Genomic DNA, 27,122 nt, shown 5'->3' on the forward strand with positions numbered 1-27,122 from the left:
CCCCTCAGCCCCATAGAGACCCCAAGAGACACCCCCCATCCCCTATAGGGACCCCTGCCCCCCCCACGTCTCCCCGCCAGGCCACAAAAGAGGGGGAGGGGGGGGGCCGGTCCATCCTTTATTGGGGCACTATTCCACGGGGGGGGGGGGGGGGGGGGCAAAGGGGGGGCCCCCACAACCTCCCCCCCCGACTCCTGGGGGGGGCCGACAGCAGGTAATAAATAACAGGGTGGGGGGGGGGCGGGGGGCAGCCTCCCCTTGCAGGTTGGGGGGGGCATCCAGCCCCCCCTCGCCCCCCCCCCCCCCCCGGCACCCCAAAACCAGTCCTGGGGCAAAGGCCGGGGGGGGGGGGGGGGGCAGAAACGCAGGGAGCCCCCCCAACCCCAATAAAGTGCCAAATTCTTTTGCTTTTGCGGGGAGGGGCACCCCAAATCCGGGGAGGGGCACCGCAGATCCCATCGGGAAGGGGATCCAGTGCCCCAAATCCCAGCAGAAAGTGGGGGGGGGCCACCCTGAATCCCAGCAGGAAGGGGGGGGGGGCGTGCCCCGAATCCCATTGGGAAGGCAGGGGGGCGCCCCGAATATCATCGGGAAGGCGGGGGGGGGCACCCCAAATCCCATTGGGAAGGCGGGGGGGGTGCCCCAAATCCCACGGGGAAGGCGGGGGGGGCACCCCAAATCCCAGCGGGAAGGCGGGGGGGGGCGCCCCAAATCCCATCGGGAGGGGGGAGGCGCCCCAAATCCCATGGGGAAGGCAGGGGGGCGCCCCAAATCCCATGAGGAAGGCAGGGGGGCGCCCCAAATCCCATCGGGAAGGCAGGGGGGGCCCCCCAAAGGCAACAATTCCCCCCCCCCCAGCGGGGTTTCGGCCGCTCCGCGAGGAAGAGGAGGGAGCGATGGCAGTGGGGGGTATAAGGCCATAAATCCGTGTCCCCCCCCCTTGTCTTTCCCCACAGTTTCATTCACAGTGTTCGGTGGGGGGGGGCGGGGGGTGGGTCCCATGGGTGCTCACCTCGCCAGCTTCCCCCCCCCCCCCCAAGTTTTGGTGTCCAGGCACGGGGGGGGGGGGCGCTCAGCAGAGGCTGAAGACGGAGGGAGCCTGAGCCCGGTATTTTTCCTGGAAGTTCTTGAGGATGGGGACGAGGTTGTGGAAGGCGGGGCGGAAAGAGGCCTCCGCTTCCCAGCAGTTCTTCATCAGCCGGTAGATCTGGGGAGGAAGAGGATGGAGGCGGGAAATGGGGGGGGGGGGGAAACAGGGGGGGGGAGGGGGGGGGGCGCCCCTCGCTTCTCCTCACACCTTCCCCTCCTCTTCCCCGCAGCACGACGCAGCCTCACGTGCTTTTTCCCCTTCCCCTTCCCCATTTCCCCCTTCCCTTCCTCATTTCCCCCTTCTTCCCCTTCCCATGTCCCCCTTCCTTTTCCCGATTCCCCCTTCCCCTTCCCATTTCCCCCCTTCCTTCCCCATTTCCCCCTTCCCATTTCCCCCTTCCCCATTTTCCCCTTCCCTTCCCCATTTCCCCCTTCCCCCCTTCCCTTTCCCGATTTCCCCCTTCCCCTTCCCATTTCCCCCCTTCCTTCCCCATTTCCCCCTTCCCATTTCCCCCTTCCCCATTTCCCCCCTTCCCCCCCTTCCCTTTCCCGATTTCCCCCCTTCCCTTTCCCGATTTCCCCCTTCCCCTTCCCATTTCCCCCTTCCCATTTCCCCCTTCCCCTTTCCCAATTTCCCCCTTCCCTTTCCCAATTTCCCCCTTCCCTTTCCCCATTTCCCCCTTCCCCTTCCCATTTCCCCCTTTCCCGATTTCCCCCTTCCCTTTCCCGATTTCCCCCTTCCCTTTCCCCATTTCCCTCTTCTTCCCCTTCCCATTTCCCCCTTCCCTTCCCCATTTCCCCCTTCCCTTCCCCATTTCCCTCTTCTTCCCCTTCCCATTTCCCCCTTCCCTCCTGTTCTTTTCCTGCTTTTCTCCTTCCCTCCCCACTCCCCCTTCCCATTTCCCCCCTTCCCTTCTCCCCCTTCGTCTTCCTCATTTTTCCTCCTTCCCATTTTTCTCCTCCCCTTTCCCCACTTTTCCCCTTCCTCTTCCTCACTTTTCCTCCTTCTCACTTTTCCCTTCCCCTCCATTTTCCTCCTTCCCACTTTTTCCACTCTTCCCTTTCCCTCCCCCATTTCCCTCCCCCATTTTTCCCCATTTCCCTCCCCCATTTTTCCCCATTTCCTCCTCCCATTTTCCCCCATTTCCTCCCCCATTTTTCCCCATTTCTCCCAATTTCCCTTCCCTATTTCCCCCATTCTCCTCCTCCCATTTCCTTCTCCTATTTCCCCCCGTTTCCTTCTCCTATTTCCCTCCCCCATTTCCCATTTCCCTCCCCCATTTCCCTCCTCCATTTCCCCCTTTCTCCTCCTCCCATTTCCCCCACTTCCCTCCCCCATTTTCCCCATTTCCCCTCTCCTATTCCCCCCATTTCTTCCTTCCATTTCCCCCCCATTTCCCTCCCCCATTTTCCCCATTCCCCCCCCTATTTTTCCCCATTTCCTCCTCCCATTTCCCTCCCCCATTCCCCCCATTTCCCCCTCCCATTCCCCTTCCCTATTTCCACCCATCCCCGGCCCCCACTCCCTCCTCCCATTTCCCCCCTTTCCTCCCCCACTTCCCCCCCCCCCTCCCCATTTCCCACCCCCCAGCTGCAGCCTGGCCATCCCTCTGCCACCATCGGGGGGGCCGCGACGTCACCTCGCAGGGACAATCCTTGGGACTGGGCAGCCTCTTCCCCCGCTCCAGCAGCTCGATGAGCCGCAGCACCGTCATCTGCCCCTGCGTCGCCCCGATCATCTCGATGAATTTCTGGGGGGGGGGGGGGGGGGGTGTGAAAATGCGGGGAAAAAAAAACCCTCAAAAAATCTCACCCAGTGCCACCAGTTTGGCACCCGAAAACCACTACGGCCGAGGGGGGCTCACCACGGGGGGGCTCTGGCCGGCGTCGCAGCGGGTGAGGAGCTCGTAGAGGGTCACCCCGAAAGACCAGACGTCGGAGGCGTAGTAGAATTTACACTCCTTCAGGCATTCCACGGCGTACCTGCGCCGGCAAAGTCGCCCCTGAGCTGCCGGCACGGCTCGGCCCGCCCCAAAACTCACCGGCCCCCTTCCTCCACTCGCTCGCCCCCCCAAATTCCTCTCCCCTCCCCCCCCCCTTTTTCCCTTTTTTCAAAATACGGCCGGGGGGGAAGCGCCCTCACCAAAAGACGGGGCTGTCGCCGTCCTCGCAGACGCGGTAATACTCGTGGCCCTCCGGGATGGCTTTGGCTAAACCGAAATCGCCGATTTTCACCACGTTTTCGTTTTCCAGCAGCACGTTGCGGGCGGCCAGGTCCCGGTGGATGTAGTGGAGGGAGTGCAGGTAGGCCATGCCCTGGACGTGGCGGGGGGGGGGGGGGGGGGGGGGGGGGGGGGGGGGGGGAAGAGGGGGTGTCAGTGCCATTTTAGGGGGCTCAGAGCCATTTTTTGGGGGGGCAGAGCCATTTTGGGGGGGGCTCAGAGCCATTTTCGGGGGGCTCAGAGCCATTTTGCAGAGCTTAGAGCCATTTTGGGGGGGCTCAGAACCATTTTGGAGAGGTTAGAGCCATTTGGGGGGGCTCTGAGCCATTTTAGGGAGGTCAGAGCCATTTTCGGGGGGCTCTGAGCCACTTTGGGGAATGTCAAAGCCATTTTGTAGGGAATAGAGCCATTTTGGGGGGGCTCAGAACCATTTTGGAGAGATGAGAGCCATTTGGGGGGACTTAGAGCCATTTTGGGGAGGTTAGAGCCATTTTGGGGGGCCTCAGAGCCATTTTCGGGGGGGCTCAGAGCCATTTTTGGGGGAGGCAGAGCAATTTGGGGGGGGCTCAGAGCCATTTTGGGGGGCTCTGAGCCATTTTGCAGAGCTTAGAGCCATTTTTGGGTGGCTCAGAACCATTTTGGAGAGATTAGAGCCATTTGGGGGGGCCTCAGAACCATTTTCGGGGGGCTCTGAGCCATTTTGGGGAATGTCAAAGCCATTTTGGAGAGAATAGAGCCATTTGGGGGGGCTCAGAACCATTTTGGAGAGCCTAGAGCCATTTTCAGGGGGTTTAGAGCCATTTTTGGGGGGCTCAGAACCATTTTGAGGACAGTAGATCCATTTTCGGGGGGGCTTAGAGCCATTTTCGGGGGGCTCGGAGCCATTTTGGGGAGGTTAGAGCCATTTTGGGGGGGGCTCAGGAGCCATTTTGGGGAGGTTAGAGCCATTTTGGAGGGGCTTGGAGCCATTTTGCAGAGGTTAAGGCCATTTTCGGGGGGCTCAGAGCCATTTTCAAGGGGGTCAGAGCCATTTTGGACAGTATCAGAGCCATTTGGGGGGGGCTCAGACCCCCCCAGAAGAAGCGGGAAGGTTGGGGCGTCACCTCGCAGATCTGCTGGGCGAAGAGCAGGATGTGGGCCAGGCTGACGTTGTGCTTGGGCAAGTAGTCCCGCAGGCTACCCAGGGGCACGTACTCCATGATCAGCTGCACGATCTTCTCTCCTGGAGGAGGGGGAGGAGGAGGAGGAGGAGGAGGGCGGGGGGGGATGAGGAGGGGGAAGAGGAAAAAGAGGAGGGGGAGGAAGAGGGGAAGAAGGAGAAGGAGGAGGAGGAGAAGGAGGAGGAAGAAGAGGGGGAAGAAGGGGAAGAGAAGGAAGAGGAGGAGGAGGTGGTGGAAGAGGGGAAGAAGGAGAAGGAGGAGGAGAAGGAGGAGGAAGAAGAGGGAGAAGAGGGGGAAGAGAAGGAAGAGGAGGAGGGGGAGGAGGTGGTGGAAGAGGGGAAGAAGGAGAAGGAGGAGGAGAAGGAGGAGGAAGAAGAGGGAGAAGAGGGGGAAGAGAAGGAAGAGGAGGAGGGGGAGGAGAAGGGGAAGAAAGAGAAGGAGGAGGAGGAGGAGGAACAAGAGGGGGAAGAAGGGGAAAAGAAGGAAGAGGAGGAGGAGGAGGTGGTGGAGGAGGGGAAGAAGGAGAAGGAGGAGGAGGAAGAAGAGGGGGAAGAGAAGGAAGAGGAGGAGGAGGTGGAAGAGGAAGAGGAGGTGGAAGGGGAACAGGAGGAGGCGGAAGAGGAGGCGGAAGAGGAGGAGGAGGCGGAAGAGGAGGAGGAGGCGGAAGAAGGAAGGAGAAGAAGGAAGGAGAAGAAGGAAGAAGGAAGGAGAAGAGAAGGAAGAAGAAGGAAGAAGGAAGGAGAAGAGAAGGAAGGAGAAGAGAAGGAAGGAGAAGAGAAGGAAGAAGAAGAGAAGGAAGAAGAAGAGAAGGAAGAAGAAGAGAAGGAAGGAGAAGGAAGGAGAAGGAAGAAGAAGACAAGGAGAAGGAGGAAGAGGAGGAGGAAGAGGAAGGTGGCACACGACCCTCATGGGGAGAGGGACGCAACCCAAGGCCCCCCCCAAACGCCCAAAAGAGGATCCTGCCCACCCCCTCCCAGCCCCGCAACCGGCTGCCGAAAAAACCTCGGGGCAATTTTGGCTTTTCGGCGTCTCTACGGCAGCGCCGGAGGCAGGAGGTTGGGATTTAACTCCGCCGCCGGGGCCAAAACTCGCCCGGGGAGGGACAAAAAGCTCCTGGGAGGGACCAAAAGCCCACCCGGGAGCTGCCACCGAAGCCCCCCCCGTGTGTCCCCCCCCCGTGTCCTCACCCTGCTCGCTGCAGCACCCCTTGTACTTGACGATGTTTTCGTGATAAAGCGTCTTGAGGATCTCGATCTCCCGCTTCCAGCTGGTCAGGAGCTGCTGGCTGCAGCCGGATTTGAGGGATTTGACGGCCACCATTTCCCCCGTCCCGTCGTTGGTGGGGTCGTAGCAATAGAGGCTCACCTTCCCGAAGTGGCCCTGGGGAAAAAAAACCCCAAAAAACCCCCCCCCCCCAAAAATAAATAAAAAAAAAAAACCCACGGAATTTGTAATCCCGGTTTCCCCAGGCCAAAAACCAAACCACCCCAAACCGGCCCCTCTGGAAGGGTTCCAAAAAGGGTCAACGAATTGCTCGGAGGGAGGGAGCGGAAAGACATCGGGGAATCTTTGAGGTTGGAAAAGACCCTTAATCCCCCCCCAAGAATCGGGGAATTAGTCGCGGAATCCAGGAATCGCGGAATCGGTGAATCGCGGAATTGGTGAAATCTTTGAGATTGGAAAAGACCCTTAATTCCCCCAAGAATCGGGGAATTAATCGTGGAATCGGTGAATCGCGGAATCAGGGAATCACGGAATCAGGGAATCTTTGAGGTTGGAAAAGACCCTTAATCCTCCCGAGAATCAGGCAATTAATCGCGGAATCCAGGAATCACGGAATCGGTGTGAATTATGGAATCGGTGAATCACGGAATCAGAGACACTTTTGGGGTTGGAAAAGACCCTTAATTCCCCCGAGAATAAGGGAATTAATAGTGGAATCGGGGAATCGCGGAACCGGGGAATCGCGGAATTATAGAATCAGAGAATCCTTGAGGTTGGAAAAGACCCTTAAAGTCGTCAAGTCCCCTCGTTAAGCTAAAAATTCCCAACTCCGGGGCTAATCCGTGTCCCCAGGCACCACCTCTCCGCGTCCCCCTCCGGCGATGGCGGCTCTTCCCTGGGCAGCCCTTTGGGGGCAGGAATTATTCCCGATTTCCCACCTAACCCCCCCGCTGGGCACAACCACAGCCCGTTTCCTCTCCCCCCATGGCTCGGGAGAAGGGATTTCCCCCCTCCCTTCCTTGGGGTCTCCAGCCCCTTCCGGAGGCACAAGCCCCCCCCCCCACCCCCCCAAAACCCTGCCGAGCGGGAGACGGCGGGATCACGGAATGGTTTGGGCTGGGAAGGGACCTTTAAACGCCACCCAGTGCCCCCCCCCTCCCCCGGCCCCGGGCAGGGACACCCCCACCCCAGAGCCCCGTCCAAGCTGGGGTGGCTCCAGGGATGGGGCACCCCCCACCTCTCCGGGCAACCCGGGGAGGGGGGGTCACCACCCACAAATTCCTTCTAATATCTCACATTTTTTCCAATATCTCCCCCAAATCCCCCCTTTTTCCATTTAAAACCACCCCCCCTTGTCCCGTTGCCCCCCTTCCCGATCAAGAGTCGTCCCCCCCCCAGCTTTCCCGGAGCCCCTTTAGGGACTGGAAGAGGCTCCGAAGTCTCCCCAAGCCGCCTTCCCCCCCCAAATTTAAGCCCCCCCCTGCAGCAGGGCAGCTCCAGCCCTCACGTGCCCCCCCCACCCCGGGAGAAGTCAGGGAATTCTTGGGGCTGGAAAAGCCCTTGAGGATCAGCGAGTCCGACCCCAACCCTGCCAAGGCCAAGCGCGGGACCCCTCTGCCCCCCCACACCCCATAGCGCCGGGGGGGCTGTGATGAGCCGAGGGCAGGGACTGGCACTGCACCCCCCCGAGCTCATCCCGGGGAACGCGGAGATGAGGGAATTTTAGGGGATGAGCCCCCCCGCCCTGACATGGAGAACATGGAGATGGGGGAATTTGGGGAGACGAGCCCCCCCCCGACGCACGGAATGTAGACACGGGGGAATTTTGGGGGATGAGGCCTCCCCGCCCCCGACACAGGGAACATGGAGATGGGGGAATTTTTGGGGATGAGCCCCCCCCAGGGTGGGGAACACAGAGACGAGGGAGTTTTGGGGATCCATCCCCCAACACAGGCAATGAGGACACAGGGGAATTTTCGGGGATGAGGCCCCCCCCCCGACACAGGGAACATGGAGATGGGGGAGTTTTGGGGGACGAGCCCCCCCAAGGTGGAGAACACGGAGACGAAGGAATTTTGGGGATCCATCGCCCGACGCGGGGAACACGGAAACGGGGGAATTTGGGGGGATGAGCACCCCCTGACACAGGGAAGGAGGACACAGGGGAATTTGCAGGCATGAGCCCCCCCCAACATGGAGAACATGGAGATGGGGGAATTTTGGGAGACGACCCCCCCCACCCAAGGCGGGGAACGCGGAGACGAGGGAATTTTGGGGGACGAGCCCCCCCCCCCGGCAATGCAGGGAATGAGAACACGGGGGAATTTTGGGGGATGAGCCCCCCTAAGGGGGAGAACACGGAGACAAGGGAATTTTGGGGACCCATCCCCGGACGCAGGGAACACAGAGACGAGGGAATTTTGGGGATCCATCCCCTGACGCGGGGAACACGGAGATGGGGAAATTTTGGGGGATGAGCCCCCCCCGACACAGGGAATGAGGACACAGGGGAATTTTGGGGGACAAGCCCCCACAACAGGGAGAACACAGAGACGAGGGAATTTTGGGGATGCAGTTCATCCCGGAGCCGCACAAGAGCCGGAAGGTGGATCCCGGGCCCTTTTTCAGGCAGTTTTTCCCCAAAATTAAGGTGAGAACGGAGCCGGACCCCCGCCCTTTCCTGGCGCCCCAGCAGCCGGATGCGGAATTCCCAAGGTTTTTCCCTGACCTACCTCCCCCAGCTCCCGGATCTTTTTCAAGTAGCGCTTCTGGAAGACGGTGGGGTCCGACACCGGGAAGTCGGGATTCACCGAGGTGACGTCCAGCAGGTCTGGATGGGAAGAGGGAGAGGAGGAGCCAGGTTTTGCCTCTTCTTGCCCCTTTTTGTCCTTCTTTTCCCCCTTTTTCCCCCTTTTCTTTTCCCCCTCCCTTTTTCCCCTTTTTTCGCCTTTTCATTTCCCTTTTTCCCCTCCCTTTTCCCCCTTTTTCTGCCTTTTCTTTTCCATTTTTCCCCTCCCTTTTTCCTTTTCTTGGCCTTTTCTTTTCCCTTTTTCCCCCTTTTTTTGCCTTTTCCTGTTTTCCCCTCCCTTTTCCCCCCTTTCACCTTTTCCTGTTTTCCCCTCCCTTTTCCCCCCTTTCACCTTTTCTTTTCCCTTCTTTTTCCCTTTTCCCTTTTTTCCTCCCTTTTCATGCCTTTTCTTTTCCTTTTTCCCTTCTTGCTCCCCTTTGCTTTCGCCCTTTTGGCCCTTTTTCTTTCCCCCTTTTGCCCCTTTTCTGTCGTCTCTTTTCCTTTTTTCCCCTCCCTTTTCCCCCTTTTTTCGCCTTTTCTTTTTCCCCTTTTTTGCCTGTTCTTTTCCCTCCACCCCTTTTTTCCCTTTTTCATTTTTCCCCTTTTTTTCCTTTTTCATTTTCCCCCTCCCTTTCCCCCCTTTTTTTTGCCCTTTCTTTTCCCTTTTTTCCCTTCTTTTTCCCTTTTTTTTGCCCTTTTTCCCCTTCTTTTTCCCTTTTTTCCCTTTCTTTGCCCTTTTTTCCCTTCTTTTTCCCTTTTTTTCGCCCTTTTTCCCCTTCTTTTTCCCTTTTTGCCCTTTCTTTGCCCTTTTTTCCCTTCTTTTTCCCTTTTTTTCGCCCTTTTTCCCCTTCTTTTTCCCTTTTTTTCGCCCTTTTTCCCCTTCTTTTTCCCTTTTTGCCCTTTCTTTGCCCTTTTTTCCCTTTTTTCGCCTTTTTTTTCCTCCCTTTTCTTGCCTTTTCTTTTCCTTTTCCCGTTCTTGCTCCCCTCTCCTCCCCTCTTCTTTCCCCCTTTATCACCTCTTTTTAACCCTTTCCTTGCCCTTTTTAACCCTTTCCTTGCCTTTTTCTCCCCCTCACCCCGGACAAACAGTTCCCCACAGCCGCCCCCGCCTCCCCGAGGCCCCGCCGGACACGGGGTATCCGATGAATTCCGCCCCCCGCCCCCCCCAACCCGATCCTCACTGTGCGGCTGGAGCTGGGTGAGATCCCGCAGGATGGTGCGGAAGGACGGACGCTCCCCGGGGGTGTAATTCAGGCAGCGACAGATGAGGCTGCCCAGCTCCTTGCAGGACGGCTCGGGCAGGCGATGCCGCTTCTCGTAAAAACGTTCTTTCTAGGAAAAAAAAAAAAAAAAAAAGCCCAAACCCAAAGAAAACCGGGTCTCAAAGGAAGGTGGATCCACGGGAAGGGAGGAGACGGGGATGGAGGAAGAGGAGAAGCCGAGGCACCTCCGAGGGCGTGCGCTCCTTGAGCGGGACGTCGGCGTCGAAGCAGATTTCCAGCAAAGTGGTGCCAAAGCTCCATTTGTCGGCGGCCGTGCTGAGGTTTCCCACATCCCGCACACATTCCGGGGCGATCCAGGGAATCCGATCCACGCGCTCTTGGGGAGAGGAAAGGCAAAGTGAGGCCACGCTGTAGACACAGCCGGAAAAACCCCACGGAGAGAAGCTCCCCGCCAGAGGAGCTGCGCTGGGACTCTCCGATAGCGGCTTTGAGGACAAACCGAGCCACTGTCACCAAAATTGCCACGTCCCCGCGTTCAAAATGCTGTAAAATTGTCAAAATTAAGGTCTGGAAAGCAAGCAAAACCTTGCCAAAACCAGCTCAGGCGCGATCCATACTATGCTAAGGCACATGGAGGACACGGAGGTGACTGAGGACAGCCAGCATGGCTTCACCAGGGGCAAGTCCTGCCTGACCCACATGGTGGCTTTCTACAACGGAGTGACCGCATCGGTGGACAAGGGGAGAGCTACGGACATCATCTGTCTGGAATTCTGCAAGGCCTTGGACACGATCCCCCACAACGTCCTTCTCTCAAAGTCGGGGAGATCGGGATTTGATGGGTGGACTGTTGGGTGGATGAGGAACTGGCTGCCTGGTCGCAGCCAGAGGGTGGTGGTCAATGGCTCGATGTCCAGCTGGAGAGGGGTGACAAGTGGTGTCCCTCAGGGATCCCTACTGGGACTGGGGCTGTTCAACATCTTCATCAATGACATAGACAGTGGGGTGGCCGACACCCCGGAAGGCCGTGCCGCCATCCAGAGAGACCTGGCCAGGCTGGAGAGTTGGGCAAAGAGGAACCTTATGGAATTCAAGAGGGGCAAGCGCAGGGTGCTGCACCCGGGGAGGAATAACCCCCCGCAGCAGGACAGGTTGGGGGTGACCTGCTGGAGAGCAGCTCGGTGGGGAGAGACCTGGGAGTGCTGGGGGCCGACGGGACGGCCATGAGGCAGCGATGGGCCCTGGTGGCCAAGAAGGCCAGTGGCATCCTGGGGGGCATGAAGAAGAGCGTGGCCGGCAGGTGGAGGGAGGTCATCCTCCCCCTCTGCTCTGCCCTGGGGAGGCCGCAGCTGGAGTTGTGGGTCCAGTTCTGGGCTCCCCGGGTCAAGAGGGACAGGGAACTGCTGGAGAGGGGACAGCAAAGGGCTACCGAGATGCTGAGGGGACGGGAACGTCTCTCTGCTGAAGAAAGGCCGAGGGATTTGGGGCTTTTTGTCTGGAAAAAAGACGGCTGAGGGGGGATCTTAAAGGGTGGGTGTCAGGAGGATGGGGCCAGGCTCTTCTCAGTGGTGCCCGGGGACAGGACAAGGGGTAACAGGCACAACGTGAGCATGGGAAGTTCCACCTAAACACGAGGAGGAACTTCTTGACTCTGCGGGTGGCAGAGCCCTGGCACAGGCTGCCCAGAGAGGTGGGGGAGTCTCCGTCTGTGGAGCCATCCCAAACCCGCCCGGACGCGTTCCTGTGCCGCCTGCTCTGGGTGACCCCGCTCTGGAGGGGGTTGGAGGAGATGATCTCCAGAGGGCCCTTCCAACCCTATGGTTCTATGATTCTATGATCAAGTGCACCCTCAGCACGTTTGCCAATGACAGCAAGCTGAGCGGTGCGGTCAACGTGCCGGAGGGATGGGATGTCATCCAGAGGGCCCTGGACGAACTGGAGAGGTGGGCCCGAGCGAACCTTATGAAGTTCAACAAGGCCAAGTGCAGGGTCCTACCCTTGGGTGGGGACAACCCTCGTTATCAGTAGAGGCTGGGGGATGACGTGACAGAGAGCAGCCCTGCGGAGAAGGACTTGGGGGTGTTGGTGGATGAGAAGCTGGGCATGAGCCGACAATGTGCACTCACAGCCCAGAAGGCCAATCGCATCCTCGGCCACATCAGAAGAACCGTGGCCATAGATCCAGAGAGGGGATTCTGCCCCTCTGCTCTCGTCAGACCCCACCTGGAGCACTGCGTCCAGCACAAGAAGGACATGGACCTGTTGGAGCGGGGCCAGAGGAGGCCACGGAGATGATCCGAGGGCTGGAGCCCCTCTGCTGTGGGGCCGGGCTGAGAGAGTTGGGGGGGTTCAGCCTGGAGAAGAGAAGGCTCCGGGGAGACCTTGGAGCCCCTTCCAGTCCCTGGAGGGGGCCTACAGGAAAGCTGGGGAGGGGCTGTTTGCAAGGGCACGGAACGATAGGACGAGGGGCAACAGTTTAAACCAGAGCAGGGGAGGTTTAGATGAGACATTAGAAGAAGTTCTTTACGCTGAGGGTGGTGGGACACTGGCCCAGGTTGCCCGGAAAGGGGGTGGAGGCTCCATCCCTGGAGACATTCAAGGCTGGGCTGGATGAGGCTCTGAGCAACCTCATCTAGTTGAAGATGTCCCTGCTGACTGCAGGGGCGTTGGACTGGATGGCCTTTAGAGGGCCCTTCCAACCCAACACGTTCTACGATTCTATGATTTATTAACTACCTGGGCTACTGGAGGGGGGGAAAAAAGCGGCCAATTTTAGCTCCGAACAAGGCCGGGTCAAGCCTTGCTGGGTCCGAGCGCGGGATGAGGCCGGTACCTTCTCGAGAGAGCACCGTAAAGCTGATGCCGGGATCGCTGAGCTTGACGAAAGGCAGGGCTCCGTCTTCCAGCCCTTTTCTGGCCAGCAGGATGTTTTTGGCGCACACGTTGCCGTGCACCAGGTTTTTATCCTCCTGCAGGGGTAAAAAAAAAAACAAAAAACAAAAAAAACAAAATCACGAGGAGAGGGGGAAGAAATCTCAGGAAAAAAAAAAACTCCCGCAGACGCCTGGGAATAAGACGAAGCATCCGGATTACACCCAAATATCAAAAAGCAGGACTCCCGGCTCTTAATTACTCACGTCACCTTCTCGGCTCGTTATTCCGAAGCTGAATCCCCCGAGGGGGAGGGAAGGAATAAAAGGGAGGATCACCCGGCGCTGGGTGCGGGCCCTCGCGGGCAGCCAGGTTGCCCAAGCCTGCTGGCCAGCAGCCCAGCAAGCCGGGGAAGGCAGCGGCCTCCTCGGCGGCGGCTCTTCCCGGCCCCAAAACCCTCCGGAAATTGGGGGATGACGCCAAATTGGGTGCGGGGTGTCGATCTCCTGGAGGGGTAGGAAGGATCTCCGGAGGGATGCGGCCAGGCTGGGAAAGGAGCTGGGGGTGTTGGTCGACGGCCGGCTGAATATGAGCCAACAGCATGCCCAGGTGGCCAAGGCGGCCACCAGCATGGCCTGTGTAAGGGCTAGTGCGGCCAGCAGGAGTGGGGCAGCAATCGCCCTCCCTGGACTCGACACTGGTGAGGCCCCACCTCCAATTCTGTGTTCATTTTTGGGTTCCCCTCAGGACAAGAAAGACCTGGAGGGGCCGGAGTGGGTCTGGAGAAGGGCAAGGAAGCTGGTGAGGGGGCTGGAGAGGAAGGAGAAGGGGCTGGAGAAGGAGGAGCTGGAGAAGGGGCTGGAGAAGGAGGAGAAGGGGCTGGAGAAGGGCCTGGAGAAGGAGGAGAAGGGCCTGGAGAAGGAGGAGAAGGGCCTGGAGAAGTTCTGGGGGAGCTGGGGGTGTCCAGCCCAGAGAAAAGGAGGCCGAGGGGAGACCCCGGCGCTCTCTACACCCCCCTGGAAGGAGGTTGTGGTGAGGTGGGGGGCGGTCGGTCTCTTCTCCCAAGCGATGGGACGAGAGGAAACGGCCTCAAGTTGTGCCAGGGGAGGTTTAGGATGGAGATTGGGAAGAATTCCTTCAGCCAAAGGGTTGGGAAGCGTCGGGACAGGCCGCCCGGGGCAGTGGTGGAGTCGCCATCCCCGGAGGGGATTTGGGCAGGACGCGGTGCTGAGGGACGCGGGTCAGGGGTGGCTGGGGCAGGGTTGGGGTGAACGGTTGGACTCCGTGATCTTAAGGGTCTTTTCCAACCGAGAATTTCCAGGCTGGAATTCCAAATAAGCCGCGGAGCCGGGATGCGGCGGGTGAGGTTCTCGCGCGCTCCCCTGGCCGCTTGCCTCCAGGGCGGAGGGAGCCAGGATGGGTTTTGCCAGGAGCGGGAAGGGCACTTCCCACTAAAAATCCACCTCTTTTGCTCAGAGGGTGGAGGAAAACGGGGCAGATCCTCCCCGCCACGCTGCCAGAGACAGCCAGGGGAGCTCAAGGTGCTGGGAGGCGATCTCCGGCACGCTTCCCTTCCCCAAAAATCCCCAGTTCCCAGCACCGTTACCAGGTAGCTCAAGGCACTGGCCAACTGTTTGGCCACGGTGATTTTCCAGCCCACGGTGACCCGGCCTTTCTCTTTCCTCAGCAGCACGTCCAGAGGTCCGTGTTCCACGAACTCCTCCACCATGATATCTGGGGAGAAGGGGAGAGATTTCCCTCAGGCTTCGGCCGATCAGCTCGGGGATGGAGGTGGCGGCGGCCGAGGGAAATGCTCCGGCGGAAGGGGAGGTCGGTTGTGGAAAAATTACTCACTCTCGGAGCCTCGCACGCAGACTCCGTGCACGAAAGCCAAGTGGACGTGGGAGACTTGGCTCATCAGGCTGGCTGTCTCGAAAAACGCCTGCGGGGAGAGAGGGGGTGAGGAAGGAGTGTGTGTGTGGGGGGGTCTCTCGCAGCATCTGGGAGCTGGTTTTATCGAAGGGTTTGTCTTCCATGGGGCAGCCGCCGCGTCTCTGGGCAAACTGGTTGCAGCTGGGCAACTGGGCCAGTGTTTCACCACCCTCACAGGCAACAATTTCTTCTAATATCTAACCAAAATCTCCCCTTTTTCAGCTTAAAACCCTTCGGCCAACCTGGCCTTGGACCCCTCCAGGGATGGGGCAGCCACAGCTTCTCTGGGCAACCTGGGCCAGGGGCTCACCGCCCTCACAGCCAAGAATTTCTTCTAATATCTAACCAAAATCTCCCCTTTTTCAGCTTAAAACCCTTCCCCTTCGTCCCACGGCTCCCCTCCCTGATCCAGAGTCCCTCCCCAGCTTTCCCGGAGCCCCTTTAGGGACTGGAAGGGGCTCCAAGGTCTCCCCGGAGCCTTCTCTTCTCCAGCCCGAACCCCCCCAGCTCAGCCCGGCCCCACAGCAGAGGGGCTCCAGCCCTCCCAGCATCTCCGGGGCCTCCTCCGGCCCCGCTCCCACAGCTCTGTGTCCTTCCCATGGCCCCAGAGTCGGAGGCAGAGGGGCAGAATCCCCCCTCCTCTCCCTGCTGGCCACGCTGCTGGGTTGCCGGTGGCTTTCCGGGCTACCAGCGCACGTTGCTGGCTCCTGTTGAGCCTTTCCTCCCCCCAACACCCCCAAATCCTGTGGTGGGCTCACCAGGGCGATGTCTCTGTGACTGGGATCCAGGACTTTGAGGACCACGTGCATCTCCCGGCTGTTGTTATTTTGCTCGGTGGAGAAATATTCGGCTTCGTCCTCGGCCCCGCCGGCGCCGCAGACGGTCAGCACCCCATCGTAGATGTTGGTGCGGGTGCCCTGCCCCAGGTGGGCTCGCTGCAGGCAGACGGAGAAGGCACGAGGGTGTCAGACCCCGCCGGGGGGGGGGCTGGATTTTTCAGCCTTTACGCACGATCCTCCTCTCCCCGCTTCCCTCTCCGTCACCTCCACACACTGCTGGGGGCGGCAGGGAAGGAATTGCCTCCTGCCCGCACCCCGCCGCCTCCGCACGGCTCTTTTCCCTCCTCTCCTTGAAGAGGGAAGGAAGAAAAGGCCAAAATAAACCCCAAAACCGCTCCGCGTCTCTCTCCTCTTTCCACCAGCAGCCTCGGGGGTGCGGTAGCATCGGCCCCCCGCCCCCCTGGATCAGGAAAACAGCTTCTTCCACCCACTGGGTTTACCCACTGCCTGGGAAGGCCCAAACCTGAGTGATCTCGTTCTTGCGGATCTGGTGGAAGCTGAGCTGGGTGAGGTTAAGGATCTGCTTCGCGCTGTCCTTCACCTTCCGCGCGATCAGCAGGTCCGAGATCTCTGCAAGGGGAGGGGGCAGACGGACCTTAAAGCCCCAGAAACACACGTCCGTCCCCCCCCCAACCCTGGCCTCGGCCCCGGCTGCTTTCCTTCCTCGAGTCTGACTTGGGGGAGCGGGGGGAGGAAGATGATCCATCTTCGTACCTCCCGGTTTGGGTGGACAGCATCTCTTCACCGTGAAGCTTTCGTCACCAGACTTGAGGGTGCAGCCCTTGAGGACATCCAAGAGTTCCCGCAAAGTGGGAAATTCCCGGTCCCACCCTTCCAGCACAAAGGAATCTCCTTTTTTCTGGATACGGAATTGCCTGTACTTGAGGGGTCCCTGCACTCCGGGAGCCTGGAAAAGAGAGAGTCAGGACCGGCCTCGCAGCTCCCCGGCACCCCAAAAACCTCAGCCCAGTTCGTTCCTAACGAAACCAGCACCTCCCAGAACTCACCGTTCCCAGGAATGCCGTAGCAGGAATTGCGTTTACCTGTTGTTGACCCCTTTTCACCACGGAGAGGATCATCCGGTTGAAATCAAGGACGCTCCAGCGGATGATGTAGAGCCCTTCCTCCTGCTCCTCCCGCCGCAGCTTGGCGAAAACAAATTCCTCCCTGGCAGCGGGGAAAAAAAGGGAACGGCTTGGGATCAGCCTCAAGGACACGGCGCATCCCCCCTCGGGTCCTGGTTTGAGCACCACATTTCTCTCTATATGCTGGGAGAACAGCACTTTTAGAAGTCGGAATTTGTGAAAATATTCGCTTTAGAGCCAGCTCTGGGGTGCGGGTTTCAAGGTCTCGGTGTTTTCGAGCTCCCCAGGTGTGAGGATGAGGAGGAGCGAGACCCGGGCGCCGGCCACTGGAATTATTTCATATCACAAAAGTCCCGTTAAGATGGAAATTAGATGCTGAGGAATTTTTCCTGCCATCCTGAGAACTCTTCGTCCCGCTCCCGGAGCCCTGAGCCCTTCCCTTCCTCCCAAAGCCGCAGCGCTCGCGGCATCCCAAACTTTCCAGGAGCGCCCAGCTTCCTCCTGAGCATCATCCTCGTATATTCTACATCAGTATCAGGATCAATATTAGCTCTTTAGTGTTATTAGTGTTAATTATTTAGTCTTATTCTATCGAATCTATTTATATTTCAACCCTTGGGTTTCTTTGTTTTCCCCAGTTCCCCTTTCCCGGGTTGGGGAGGGTTCACGGGGTGAAGGAATAAATTGTCGGAACGACAATAAATTGCCGCAGATTCCTCGAAGCCCCTTGTCGGGAAGAAGCCACTCACTGCATGGGCCCGTGGATGCCGTTCAAGATGCTCATGACGAGCCGCGGCGGCGCCACTTCGTGACACAGGTAGTGGCTGGAGTCGGCGGTGAGACGGAAATACCCGTCCACCAGCGAGACGAGGGAGAGAGCGCTCTCGGGAGACGGGAGAAGCACCTCCTGGGGAGAAGAAGGAGGAAAATCAGGGTGAAAAAAACATCCGGCTGGAGGAAGAACAGCCCTAAAACCCACCCATCGTGGAATTTTCAAGGTTGGAAATCATCTGGACGTGCTGCGGAGGAAAGAGAAAGGCCGGGTCGCCGTGGGCTGGAAAATCACCGTGGCCAAACAGTTGGCCAGTGCCTTGAGCTACCTGGTAACGGTGCTGGGAACTGGGGATTTTTGGGGAAGGGAAGCGTGCCGGAGATCGCCTCCCAGCACCTTGAGCTCCCCTGGCTGTCTCCGGCAGCGTGGCGGGGAGGATCTGCCCCGTCTTCCTCCGCCCTCTGAGCAAAAGAGGCGGATTTTTAGTGGGAAGTGCCCTTCCCGCTCCTGGCAAAACCCATCCTGGCTCCCTCCGCCCTGGAGGCAAGCGGCCAGGGGAGCGCGCGAGAAACTCACCCGCCGCATCCCGGCTCCGCGGCTTATTTGGAATTCCAGCCTGGAAATTCTCGGTTGGAAAAGACCCTTAAGATCACGGAGTCCAACCGTTCACCCCAACCCTGCCCCAGCCACCCCTGACCCGCGTCCCTCAGCACCGCGTCCTGCCCAAATCCCCTCCGGGGATGGCGACTCCACCACTGCCCTGGGCGGCCTGTCCCGACGCTTCCCAACCCTTTGGCTGAAGGAATTCTTCCCAATCTCCATCCTAAACCTCCCCTGGCACAACTTGAGGCCGTTTCCTCTCGTCCCATCGCTTGGGAGAAGAGACTGACCGCCCCCCACCTCGCCACAACCTCCTTCCAGGGGGGTGTAGAGAGCGCCGGGGTCTCCCCTCGGCCTCCTTTTCTCTGGGCTGGACACCCCCAGCTCCCCCAGAACTTCTCCAGACCCTTCTCCTCCTTCTCCAGCCCCTTCTCCTCCCTCTCCAGCCCCTTCTCCTCCCTCTCCAGCCCCTTCTCCTCCTTCTCCAGCCCCTTCTCCTTCCTCTCCAGCCCCCTCACCAGCTTCCTTGCCCTTCTCCAGACCCACTCCGGCCCCTCCAGGTCTTTCTTGTCCTGAGGGGAACCCAAAAATGAACACAGAATTGGAGGTGGGGCCTCACCAGTGTCGAGTCCAGGGAGGGCAATCGCTGCCCGACTCCTGCTGGCCGCACTAGCCCTTACACAGGCCATGCTGGTGGCCGCCTTGGCCACCTGGGCATGCTGTTGGCTGGTATTCAGGCGGCCTTCGACCAACACCCCCAGCTCCTTTCCCAGCCTGGCCGCATCCCTCCGGAGACCATTCCTATTCCTACCCCTCCAGGAGATCGACACCCCGCACCCAATTTGGCGTCATCCCCCAATTTCCGGAGGGTTTTGGGGCTAGGAAGAGCCACCGCCGAGGAGGCCGCTGCCTTCCCCGGCTTGCTGGGCTGCTGGCCAGCAGACTTGGGCAACCTGGCTGCCCGCGAGGGCCCGCACCCAGCGCCGGGTGATCCTCCCTTTTATTCCTTCCCTCCCCCTCGGGGGGTTCAGCTTTGTGCTGCGGAGAGTGCTTGCGTCTCCCCTCGGCCTCCTTTTCTCCAGGCTGGACAATCCCGGCTCCCTCAGCCGCTCCTCGGAAGTTCTCCAGACCTTTCTCCTTGTTCTCCAGCTTCCTCACCCTTCTTCTCTTCTCCGCCAGCCCAAAGGAGACCGTAAAACCCTTTCTCGTTGGAATTAACCCCAAAAAAACTTCCTCCTTATTCCCAGCGTTGCCTCCTCTCAGGTTCCAGAGCGCAACGAGGGGCTCCCACGCGGATGAGAGAGAACGATTCCCACTCACCAGGCACTTGTTGTCCTGCCGGTTGATGCTGACCCTGCAATCCTTGACGACGATGTGAGTGATTTCCCGGAAATCGCAGAAATGGACCCATTTCGCCTCGTTCCGCTCCACCGGTTGAGTCGGCCCCTTGGGCTCCAGCTCTTTGGTTTTACTCTTTCTCCCAAAATATCCCCGGTGGGAAAAGTTCTCGACGCTCTGCAGAGACGGGGACGCAAAGGTGTTAATTCCAGCCCTTCCTACCGCCAGGTGACGGGCTGAGGTGGCTACTGGTCAAACTGGGATAAGCTGGAAAGGAACTTGGGCTGCCCCAGAGAGCCTGAGGAAAAGCCCAGGACCATGAGCATCCCGTCTGGGATGGGACTTGGATGGGAATGGCTCTTCCCGCCTGGCCGCGGGGAGCGCGAGCATCAATTTACCTCTACGGGCACCGGCCGCCACTGGATCCCGCTGGTGCCGGTGACGAGGACTTCATGGGTGACGGGTGGGTCCTTGGGGAGCAGCGGGTGGCCGTGCTCCGGTTGCGAATGTCCCCCGTTGACGTAGAGCTGCGCTTTCTCCCCCTCGGAGGAAGTCTCCAAGGAGAGGACGGGGAAGAGCTCGCTGCCGAAGCGGGGCGCGAGGTGTTCCAAGGTGGCCAGGTATTTGTACATGACTTCCTGCGCCGTCAGCTTGCCCGTGCTGACCGTGTGCCGCTGGAAACGCTGCACGAATTTCTTGAAGACGTTCTTCATGCGGAATTTGGTCAGGTAGTTGTTTTGCTGGATCTGGCGGTAGAAGGAACGCGGGATGCAGTCCTTGAAGCTGGGGAGGGGGAAGGAACAAGGCCGTCAGCGGCAAGACCTCGTGGGACGTCACCGGCGAAACGCTCGGCTGGAGGAGCCGCAGCCGAGCTTTCCATCACCCAAACCAGTCCCAGGCTCACTGGGATGCACTGGAAAGAGCCTGGCCCCGTCCTCTTGCCACCCGCCCTACAGATATTGCTGAGGGCCCCTCTCCGGCTTCTCTTCTCCAGGCTGAACAGCCCCAGGTCCCCCGGCCCTTCCTCACCAGAGAGATGCTCCATCCCCTCATCATCCTCGCAGCCTCCGCTGGACCCTCTCCAGCAGTTCCCCGCTCTTTCCTGAACTGGGGAGCCCAGAACTGGACCCAGTGATCCAGGTGTGGCCTCCCCAAGGCAGAGCAGAGGGGGAGGATGACCTCCCTCCACCTGCTGGCCACCTCAGGAGACCACTGGCCTCCTTGGACAATTGCTGGCTCATGGGCAACCTGTTGTCCACCAGGACTCCCAGATCTCTCTCCAGCAGGTCACCCCTAACCCACACTGGTGGGGGGGGTTCTTCCCCCGCTCCATGAGGAACTCCATGAGGTTCCTCTCCAGCCTGCCCAGGTCTTGCCGGAGGGTGGCAGGGCCTTCTGGTGTGTCACCCACTCCTCCCAGTTTGGTGTCACCACCGCCGCTGTCCCCTCCTCCAGGTCACTGAGGAAGGTGTTGAACGAGACCGGACCCAGCCCGCACCCCTGGGGACCACCACTAGCCACAGGCCACAAACCAGACCCCACGCCGCCAATCCCAACCCTCGGAGCTCTGCCGTTGGGGCCAATTCTCCATCCACGTCACCGTCCTCTCAGGACAGGACGGAAAGTCCCCTGAGGTCACTCGGTCACCTGTATTTTCGGGCCACTTCCTCCAGGGAGATGCCTTTTCTGATGGCGATGTGGGAGAGGTGAAGCACGGCCATGCCCAAGCTTTCGTTCTTGAACCTCTGGATCTCCTGTTCACTCTGGAGGTCTTTCAAAGAGGCCACGTCGTTGATGAATTCAAATTTTCCCTATTAAAGCGAAAGAAATTAGAGAAACGGGGAAAAAACACCCCCGTGCCGACTTACGGAGTGCTTTTTCTTATTCTTTTTTTTTTTTTTTAAATATTAAAAGCGTAACGGGATCCCTGTAAACGTGGCTCCCGGCCTCCCGGCGAGGCTTCAAGGAGGACAAAAGCTTTGCGAGGGCAAAACTACAGCTGCGTTTGTCCTCGAAACAAAACCCTCGCAGCTGGAAAAACCAGCTCCTGACAGCCAGGGCCGAGCCGAATCCGGTTGGATCAAGAAAAATGCCCCAGGTTTCCATGATTCCGGGTGCGACCGAGCCTCTGGGCCCGCCCTGTTCGGTACCTGCTCAAAGAGATACTCGAAGGAGGATTTGTCGAGCAAAGCTCCTCCGTGCAGCTTCTCGTCCGGGGAATCGCTGGCTCGGGGCACGTTGCGATAAACGGCCGGTTCCTTGTCGTTCATCCCGTGCCAATTCCGAAAGTAGTACCTGGAGAGGAAGAGGAGGAGGAGGAGGAGGAGAGAGCCGTCCTGGAGCTCCTCGAGGTGATTTTACACCCATAAATCGGCTCCTGCCACTCAGGATGGCCAAAAATGATGCCTCTAAAGCCAAACTCAGGTCCAGTGGTTGCCCTGGAGCTCCTTGAGGTGTTTTTTCACCCGTAAATCTGCTCCTTCCACCCAGGGGGGGCAAAAAGGTGGCCAAAAAGGACCCCTTGGGTTTGCCTCTGAAGCCAAACTGGGGTCCAGCGGCCGCCTTGGAGCTCCACGAGGTGTTTCTTCACCTGTAAATCGGCTCCTTCCACCCAGGGGGGCCAAAAAGGCCGCCCTGGAGCTCCTCGAGGTGATTTTACACCCATAAATCGGCTCCTTCCACCCAGGGGGGCCAAAAAAGATGTCCTGGAGCTCCTCGAGGTGTTTTTTTCACCCATAAATCAGCTCCTTCCACCCAGGGGGGGCAAAAAGGTGGCCAAAAAGGACCCCTTGGGTTTGCCTCTGAAGCCAAACTGGGGTCCAGCGGCCACCTTGGAGCTCCTCGAGGTGTTGCTTCACCCATAAATCTGCTCCTTCCACCCAGGGGGGCCAAAAAGGACGCCCCGGGTTTGCCTCTGAAGCCAAATTCGGCTCCAGCAGCCACCCTGGAGCTTCTCGAGGTGTTTTTTCACCCGTAAATACGCTCCTTTTAAGAGCCAAACTTCTCGAAACTCCACTGCTGACCCCAAAACCGGCCACATCCGCCAAAAATGTGATCTGATCAGAAGGCAATGATTCTGATGCGGAGAGGCGAAGGGGAAGCGACCTCTTCCTGCCCCCAAAACCGGTTCCTTTCAGCTCCTTCCGCCCTGTTTTTACAACCAGCTGCCGAATATGTCCCCACCAGCACAGCTTCGATACGGGAGCCTCAGCTGAGCCGCAGAATTCGGCCCCAAAAATGAAAAAAATAAAAAAAAAAAAAGCAGCACCAAAACCAAAACCCTCAAAAAAAGCCAGAAAAAGGTGGAATGAAATGGCCAGCGGCCACGTTTTTGGATGGAAATCCTCAAGATCGCCGTCCCCGTCACGCCCCGGGGGACACAATTATCTCGCAAAGGTGTCGATAAAAACCAGACGTCGCCACAAATAAGAGGAAGCTCGGCGGATCCACAGGATTCCGCCCCAAAAATGGAAGGGAAAAAAGCACCAACAAAACCAAAGCCCCCCAAAAAGCGGAAAAAGGTGGAATGAAATGGCCAGCGGCCAGGTTTTTGGGGGAAATCTTCAAGATTGCTGTCCCCGTCACCCCCTGGGGGACACAATTATCTCGCAAAGGTGTCGATAAAACCCAGACGTCACCATGAATGAGAGGAAGCTTGGCAGATCCACAAGAATTCCACCCCAAAAACAGAAGGAAAAGCATCAAGAAAACCGAAGTCCAACAAAACCAGGTGGAAAATGCTCAGGTAAAATGGCCAGCGGACACATTTTTGGGGGGAAATCCTCAAGATCGACGTCCCCGTCACCCCCCAGGGACAGGAATATCTCACAAAGGTGTTGATAAAAGCTGGACGTCGCCAGAAATAAGAGGAGCTCGGCGGATCCGCAGGATCCAGCTCCAAAAATGGAAGAAAAAGCCACAAGAAAACCAAGTTCTAGCAAAAGCAGGTGGAAAAAGCCCGGATAAAATGGCCAGTGACCACGTTTTTTAGGGGAAATCCTCAAGATTGCTGTCTCGGTCACCCCCAGGGGACACGATTATCTCGCAAAGGTGTCGATAAAACCCAGACGTCGCCACAAATGAGAGGAGCTCGGCGGATCCGCAAGGATTCTGCCCTCAAAACGGCGGGAGGAGAAGGACGGGGCCTCACCTCATGCGGAAAAGCAGGCTGCGGTCGGTGTCCTTGCCGATTCGGAAGAGGTGGTTGGGGGGCAGCCAGACGCGGCTGCGGGGGTCGAAGAGGGCGAAGAGGCTGTAGCAGAGCGGGGTGATGCCTGCGGAGAGAAGAAAAAAACAAAAAAAAAACCCCCGAAATTCGGTCAACGGGACAAAAACCACCTTTTTTTCACCCCGTTTCTTCCCACCGCCGCCATTTTGCTGGCAGCGCGGGCCTCCCTCCTCCTCCTCCTGCCCAAATTCTAACGGGAAGGCCCAAATTTCGCCGGGAATTGCCCAAATTCTGCCAGGAATTGCCCAAATTCTGCTGGGAATTGCCCAAATTCTTGCAGGAATTGCCCAAATTCTGCTGGGAAGGCCCAAATTTCGCCGGGAATTGCCCATCTTCCGCTTGGAAGGCCCAAACTCCACTGGGAATTGCACAAATTCTGCTGGGAATTGCACAAATTCCACCAGGAAGGCCCAAATTCTGCTGGGAATTGCCCGAATTCTGCCAGGAAGGCCCATGTTCCGGGTGGAAGGCCCAAAATCCACTGGGAATTGCCCAAATTCCATTGGGAACGCCCAAAATTCTACCGGGAAGGCGCAAATTCCATTGGGAATGCCCATCTTCCGCTCGGAAGGCCCAAATTCCACTGGGAAGGCCCAAATTCCACCAGGAATTGCCCAAATTCCGCGGGGAATTGCCCAAATTCCGCCGGGAATGCCCAAATTCCATTGGGAAGGCTTCGTTACCAACCAGTTATCGGGCAAAACGCCGCTTCCCAACCACCCCAAAACCCCCGATTTCCCGGCTAACCGGCCACCGCGGCGGCAGCGATTGGGAAAGGGGGAATTTTTCCACGGATTTTAGGGAAAAGCCGGGGCGGGGGGCGTTTCCGTCACTCACCGATCCTGCGGGAGAGGTCGATGCAGATTTCCTCGGCGCTGAGGGTGCCGCAGGTGTAGGTTTGGCATCGCTCCCGCTCCTCCTCCCCGCTCCAGTGCAGGAAAACCTTCACTCCGGTGCCGGTGCCGCCGGCAAAACGGCAGCCATCGGCCTCCGCATCGCCGTGCTTCACCGCGCAGTGGCACAGAGACATGGCAGCGGCCCCCTCCGGTGCCCCCCCCCTCCCCGCAACCTGGAGGGGCAAAAAAAAAACCCACATAAAATATATAAAAATACATAAAAACTACAGCACAAGGAGCCGCGACACCAGTCTCTCCCAGTTGGGCAACTGGGGGAAGCGTAAGGCGGTGCCTGAGCTCCCAAAGGGATTAATTTGGGATGGGGGGGGGGGAAGGTGAAAAAAGGACGGGGGGGGGGATAAAAGGCCCTCCCACGGGAAGGTGCTAGGGACACGTCCCAGAGCCAAGGGGACGCCCCCAAAGTCCCGGGGACCCCCCCGCAGAGCTGAGGGGACGGTGCTGGGGACACGTCCCAGAGCCCCAGGGACCCCCCCCCAAAGTCCATGGGGACCCTCCCAGAGCCCCAGGGGATCCCCCCCCACCAGATCTGGGGGGAAGGTGCTGGGGACATGTCCCAGAGCCAAGGGGACCCCTGAAGTCCCAGGGGACCCCCACAAAGTCCATGGAGACCCCCCCCCAGAGCGGAGGGCAGGTGCTGGAGACATGTCCCGGAGCCAAGAGGACACCCCAAAGTCCATGGAGACCCCCCCAGAGTCCCAGCGGACCCCCCAGCGCCCTAGAGGACACCCCAAGGGACAGCCCAGAGCTGGGGGGCAGGTGCTGGGGACACGTCCTGGACCTCCGGGGACCCCCCAAAGTCCCAGGGGACCTCTCAAAATAAAAAGAAACCCCCATGGCGTGGAGGAGGAGGTGGGGTGGAGCAGGACCCCACCTTCCCCCCTGCTGCTGTGGGGCAGGGGGGGGCGAAGCCGAGGCCGTGGGGCACAAACCTTCCCAATTTCCCCCCCTCCGCTGTGGGGCTGCGCCGTGGGGGTTTCTTCTACCCCAGGGGTGTCGCTCGTTCCGAGCTCAGGCCTAGCGAGGGAGGGGGAAGAGAAATAAGTTACGAGCCACTTTGCAACCCCCTGATCCCAAAGATTTCCCCCCCACACCTGCCCCACATCTGGCCACGCCGAGGCCCCCCCCCGCCCCACATCTGGACTCAGGGATGGATTTTGTCCCATTTCAGGCTCTCAGAGGGTTTTTTCCCACCCCACCTCCCAACCCCATGCCCCAGAGACTCCAGCCCCATATATCCAGACCCCCCCAGCCCCACATATCCATGCTCCCCCAGCCCCACATATCCTAACCTTCTACATCCCCCAGCCCCACATATCCTGAACCCCCTCAGCCCCACATATCCTAATCCCCAGAGCCTCCAGCCCCACATATTCTGAAGCCCACCAGCCCCACATATCCTGACCCACACAGCCCCACACCCTGCAGGACCCAGCCCCACATATCCTGATGCCCCCCCTCCCCAGAGACCCCTAGCCCCACACATCCTGACATCTCCACCCCAGAGCCTCCCGGTCCGACATATCTTGACATCTCACCCCGCATATCCTGACCCCCTGCCCCACAGACCCCCAGCCCCACATATCCTGATCTCCCCCAGCCCCACACACCCTGACTCCACAGGCCCCGACACCCTCCGCAGGCCCCGACCCCCCATTCCAGCGCCCCCAGCCGCCGTGTCCCGCCCCCCGGCCCCACACCCCGCCTCCGGCCCCACACATCCCCCAGTTGCCCCACATTCCCCCCCCCCAGCCCGTACCGGGCCCCGTCCACCGCCGGCCCGGCCGCCACTCCGACTCCCTCCGCCCGGCAGAGCCGCCGCTTCCCATTGGCCGCCAGAGACGCGCGCTGCCATTGGCCCGCTGCCGCCACGCCCACACGCCTGAGCCCTATGGGCGGGGCGCCGGCGAGGCCCCGCCCCCGGCGAGGACCCGGCGGCAACGGCTATTGGCTACGGAGCGGGAAGGGGGCGGGGCCTGAGGGCGAGGGGGAGAGGGCGGGGCTGTGAGCTGGCTCCGGAGCAGGGGGCGGGGCCTGGGGGGGCACAGCTGGATCCAGAACAGGGAAACAGCTGGATGGGGGCCCATCTGGACCCAAACCGGGATCAGAGGGGGCACAGCTGGATCCAAACTGGGGGGTGGGACTTGGGGGCCCACAGCTGGGTCCAAACTGGGGAAACAGATGGATCGGGGGCACATCTGGATCCAAACCAGGGAAACAGCTGGATCGGGGGCACATCTGGATCCAAACCAGGGAACAGCTGGATTCAGACCATGGAAACAGCTGAATCGGGGGCACATCTGGACCCAAACCTGGGTCGCAGGGCAACAGCTGGCTCGGGGGCCCACAGCTGGATCCAAACTGGGGGGGGCTGGGAGGCCACAGCTGGATCCAGGGCAGGGAAAGAGCTGGCTGGGGGCACAGCTGGATTCAGAGCAGGGAAACAGCCGGATCATGGGGGCACAGCTGGACCCCAACCTGGATCGGGGGCCACAGCTGGACCACGGGGCCACAGCTGGATCCAGACCAGGGAAACAGCTGGATCGGGGGCACACCTGGACCCAAACCTTGATGGGGGGGCACAGCTGGATTGGGGGTGGGCACAGGTGGATCCAAACCAGGAAAACAGCTCGATTCAGACCAGGGAAACAGTTGGATCAGGGCACATCTGGACTCAAAGCAGGACTGGAGGAAGCACAGCTGGATCGGGGGGGGCACAGCTGGATCCAAACCAGGGACGGGGCCTGGGGGGGCAACAGCTGGATCCAAACCGGGGCCCATTCTGGATGGGGGCACAGTGCAACTGGGAGCACAGCTGGATTCAAACTGGGGGGCAC

The 27,122-nt window shown here is 59.4% G+C and overlaps 1 protein-coding gene across 1 annotated transcript; it reads right to left on the reverse strand.

Moving 5' to 3' along the window:
• Positions 1–654: 654 nt before the first annotated feature.
• TYK2 (tyrosine kinase 2) lies at positions 655–24,415 on the reverse strand. Its single transcript, XM_054183447.1, has 23 exons — positions 24,209–24,415; positions 23,294–23,417; positions 21,294–21,438; positions 20,791–20,954; positions 19,542–19,926; positions 19,126–19,320; positions 17,183–17,340; positions 16,392–16,515; positions 16,063–16,255; positions 15,812–15,918; positions 15,268–15,444; positions 14,432–14,519; positions 14,184–14,311; positions 12,540–12,675; positions 9,931–10,082; positions 9,665–9,815; positions 8,428–8,525; positions 5,659–5,851; positions 4,415–4,533; positions 3,233–3,405; positions 2,955–3,072; positions 2,730–2,840; positions 655–1,207 (listed from the first exon to the last, which is right to left on the reverse strand). Exons 1-23 carry the CDS (start codon positions 24,399–24,401, stop codon positions 1,073–1,075), a joined length of 3,567 nt encoding a protein of 1,188 aa, XP_054039422.1. The 5' UTR covers positions 24,402–24,415; the 3' UTR covers positions 655–1,072.
• Between the last annotated feature and the right edge of the window lie 2,707 nt (positions 24,416–27,122).

This window comes from Rissa tridactyla, chromosome 25 (genome assembly GCF_028500815.1).
Source record: "Rissa tridactyla isolate bRisTri1 chromosome 25, bRisTri1.patW.cur.20221130, whole genome shotgun sequence".
In the NCBI taxonomy this organism is placed as follows: domain Eukaryota; kingdom Metazoa; phylum Chordata; class Aves; order Charadriiformes; family Laridae; genus Rissa; species Rissa tridactyla.

Coding starts and splice junctions, on each gene's coding strand:
- TYK2 (XM_054183447.1), bottom strand. CDS start 24,401: ATGTCTCTGTGCCACTGCGCGGTGAAGCACGGCGATGCGGAGGCCGAT. Junction 23,418..24,208: donor CGACCTCTCCCGCAGGATCG/GTGAGTGACGGA, acceptor TTCTCTCCGCAG/GCATCACCCCGCTCTGCTAC. Junction 9,816..9,930: donor AGGAGCGCACGCCCTCGGAG/GTGCCTCGGCTT, acceptor TTTTTTTCCTAG/AAAGAACGTTTTTACGAGAA.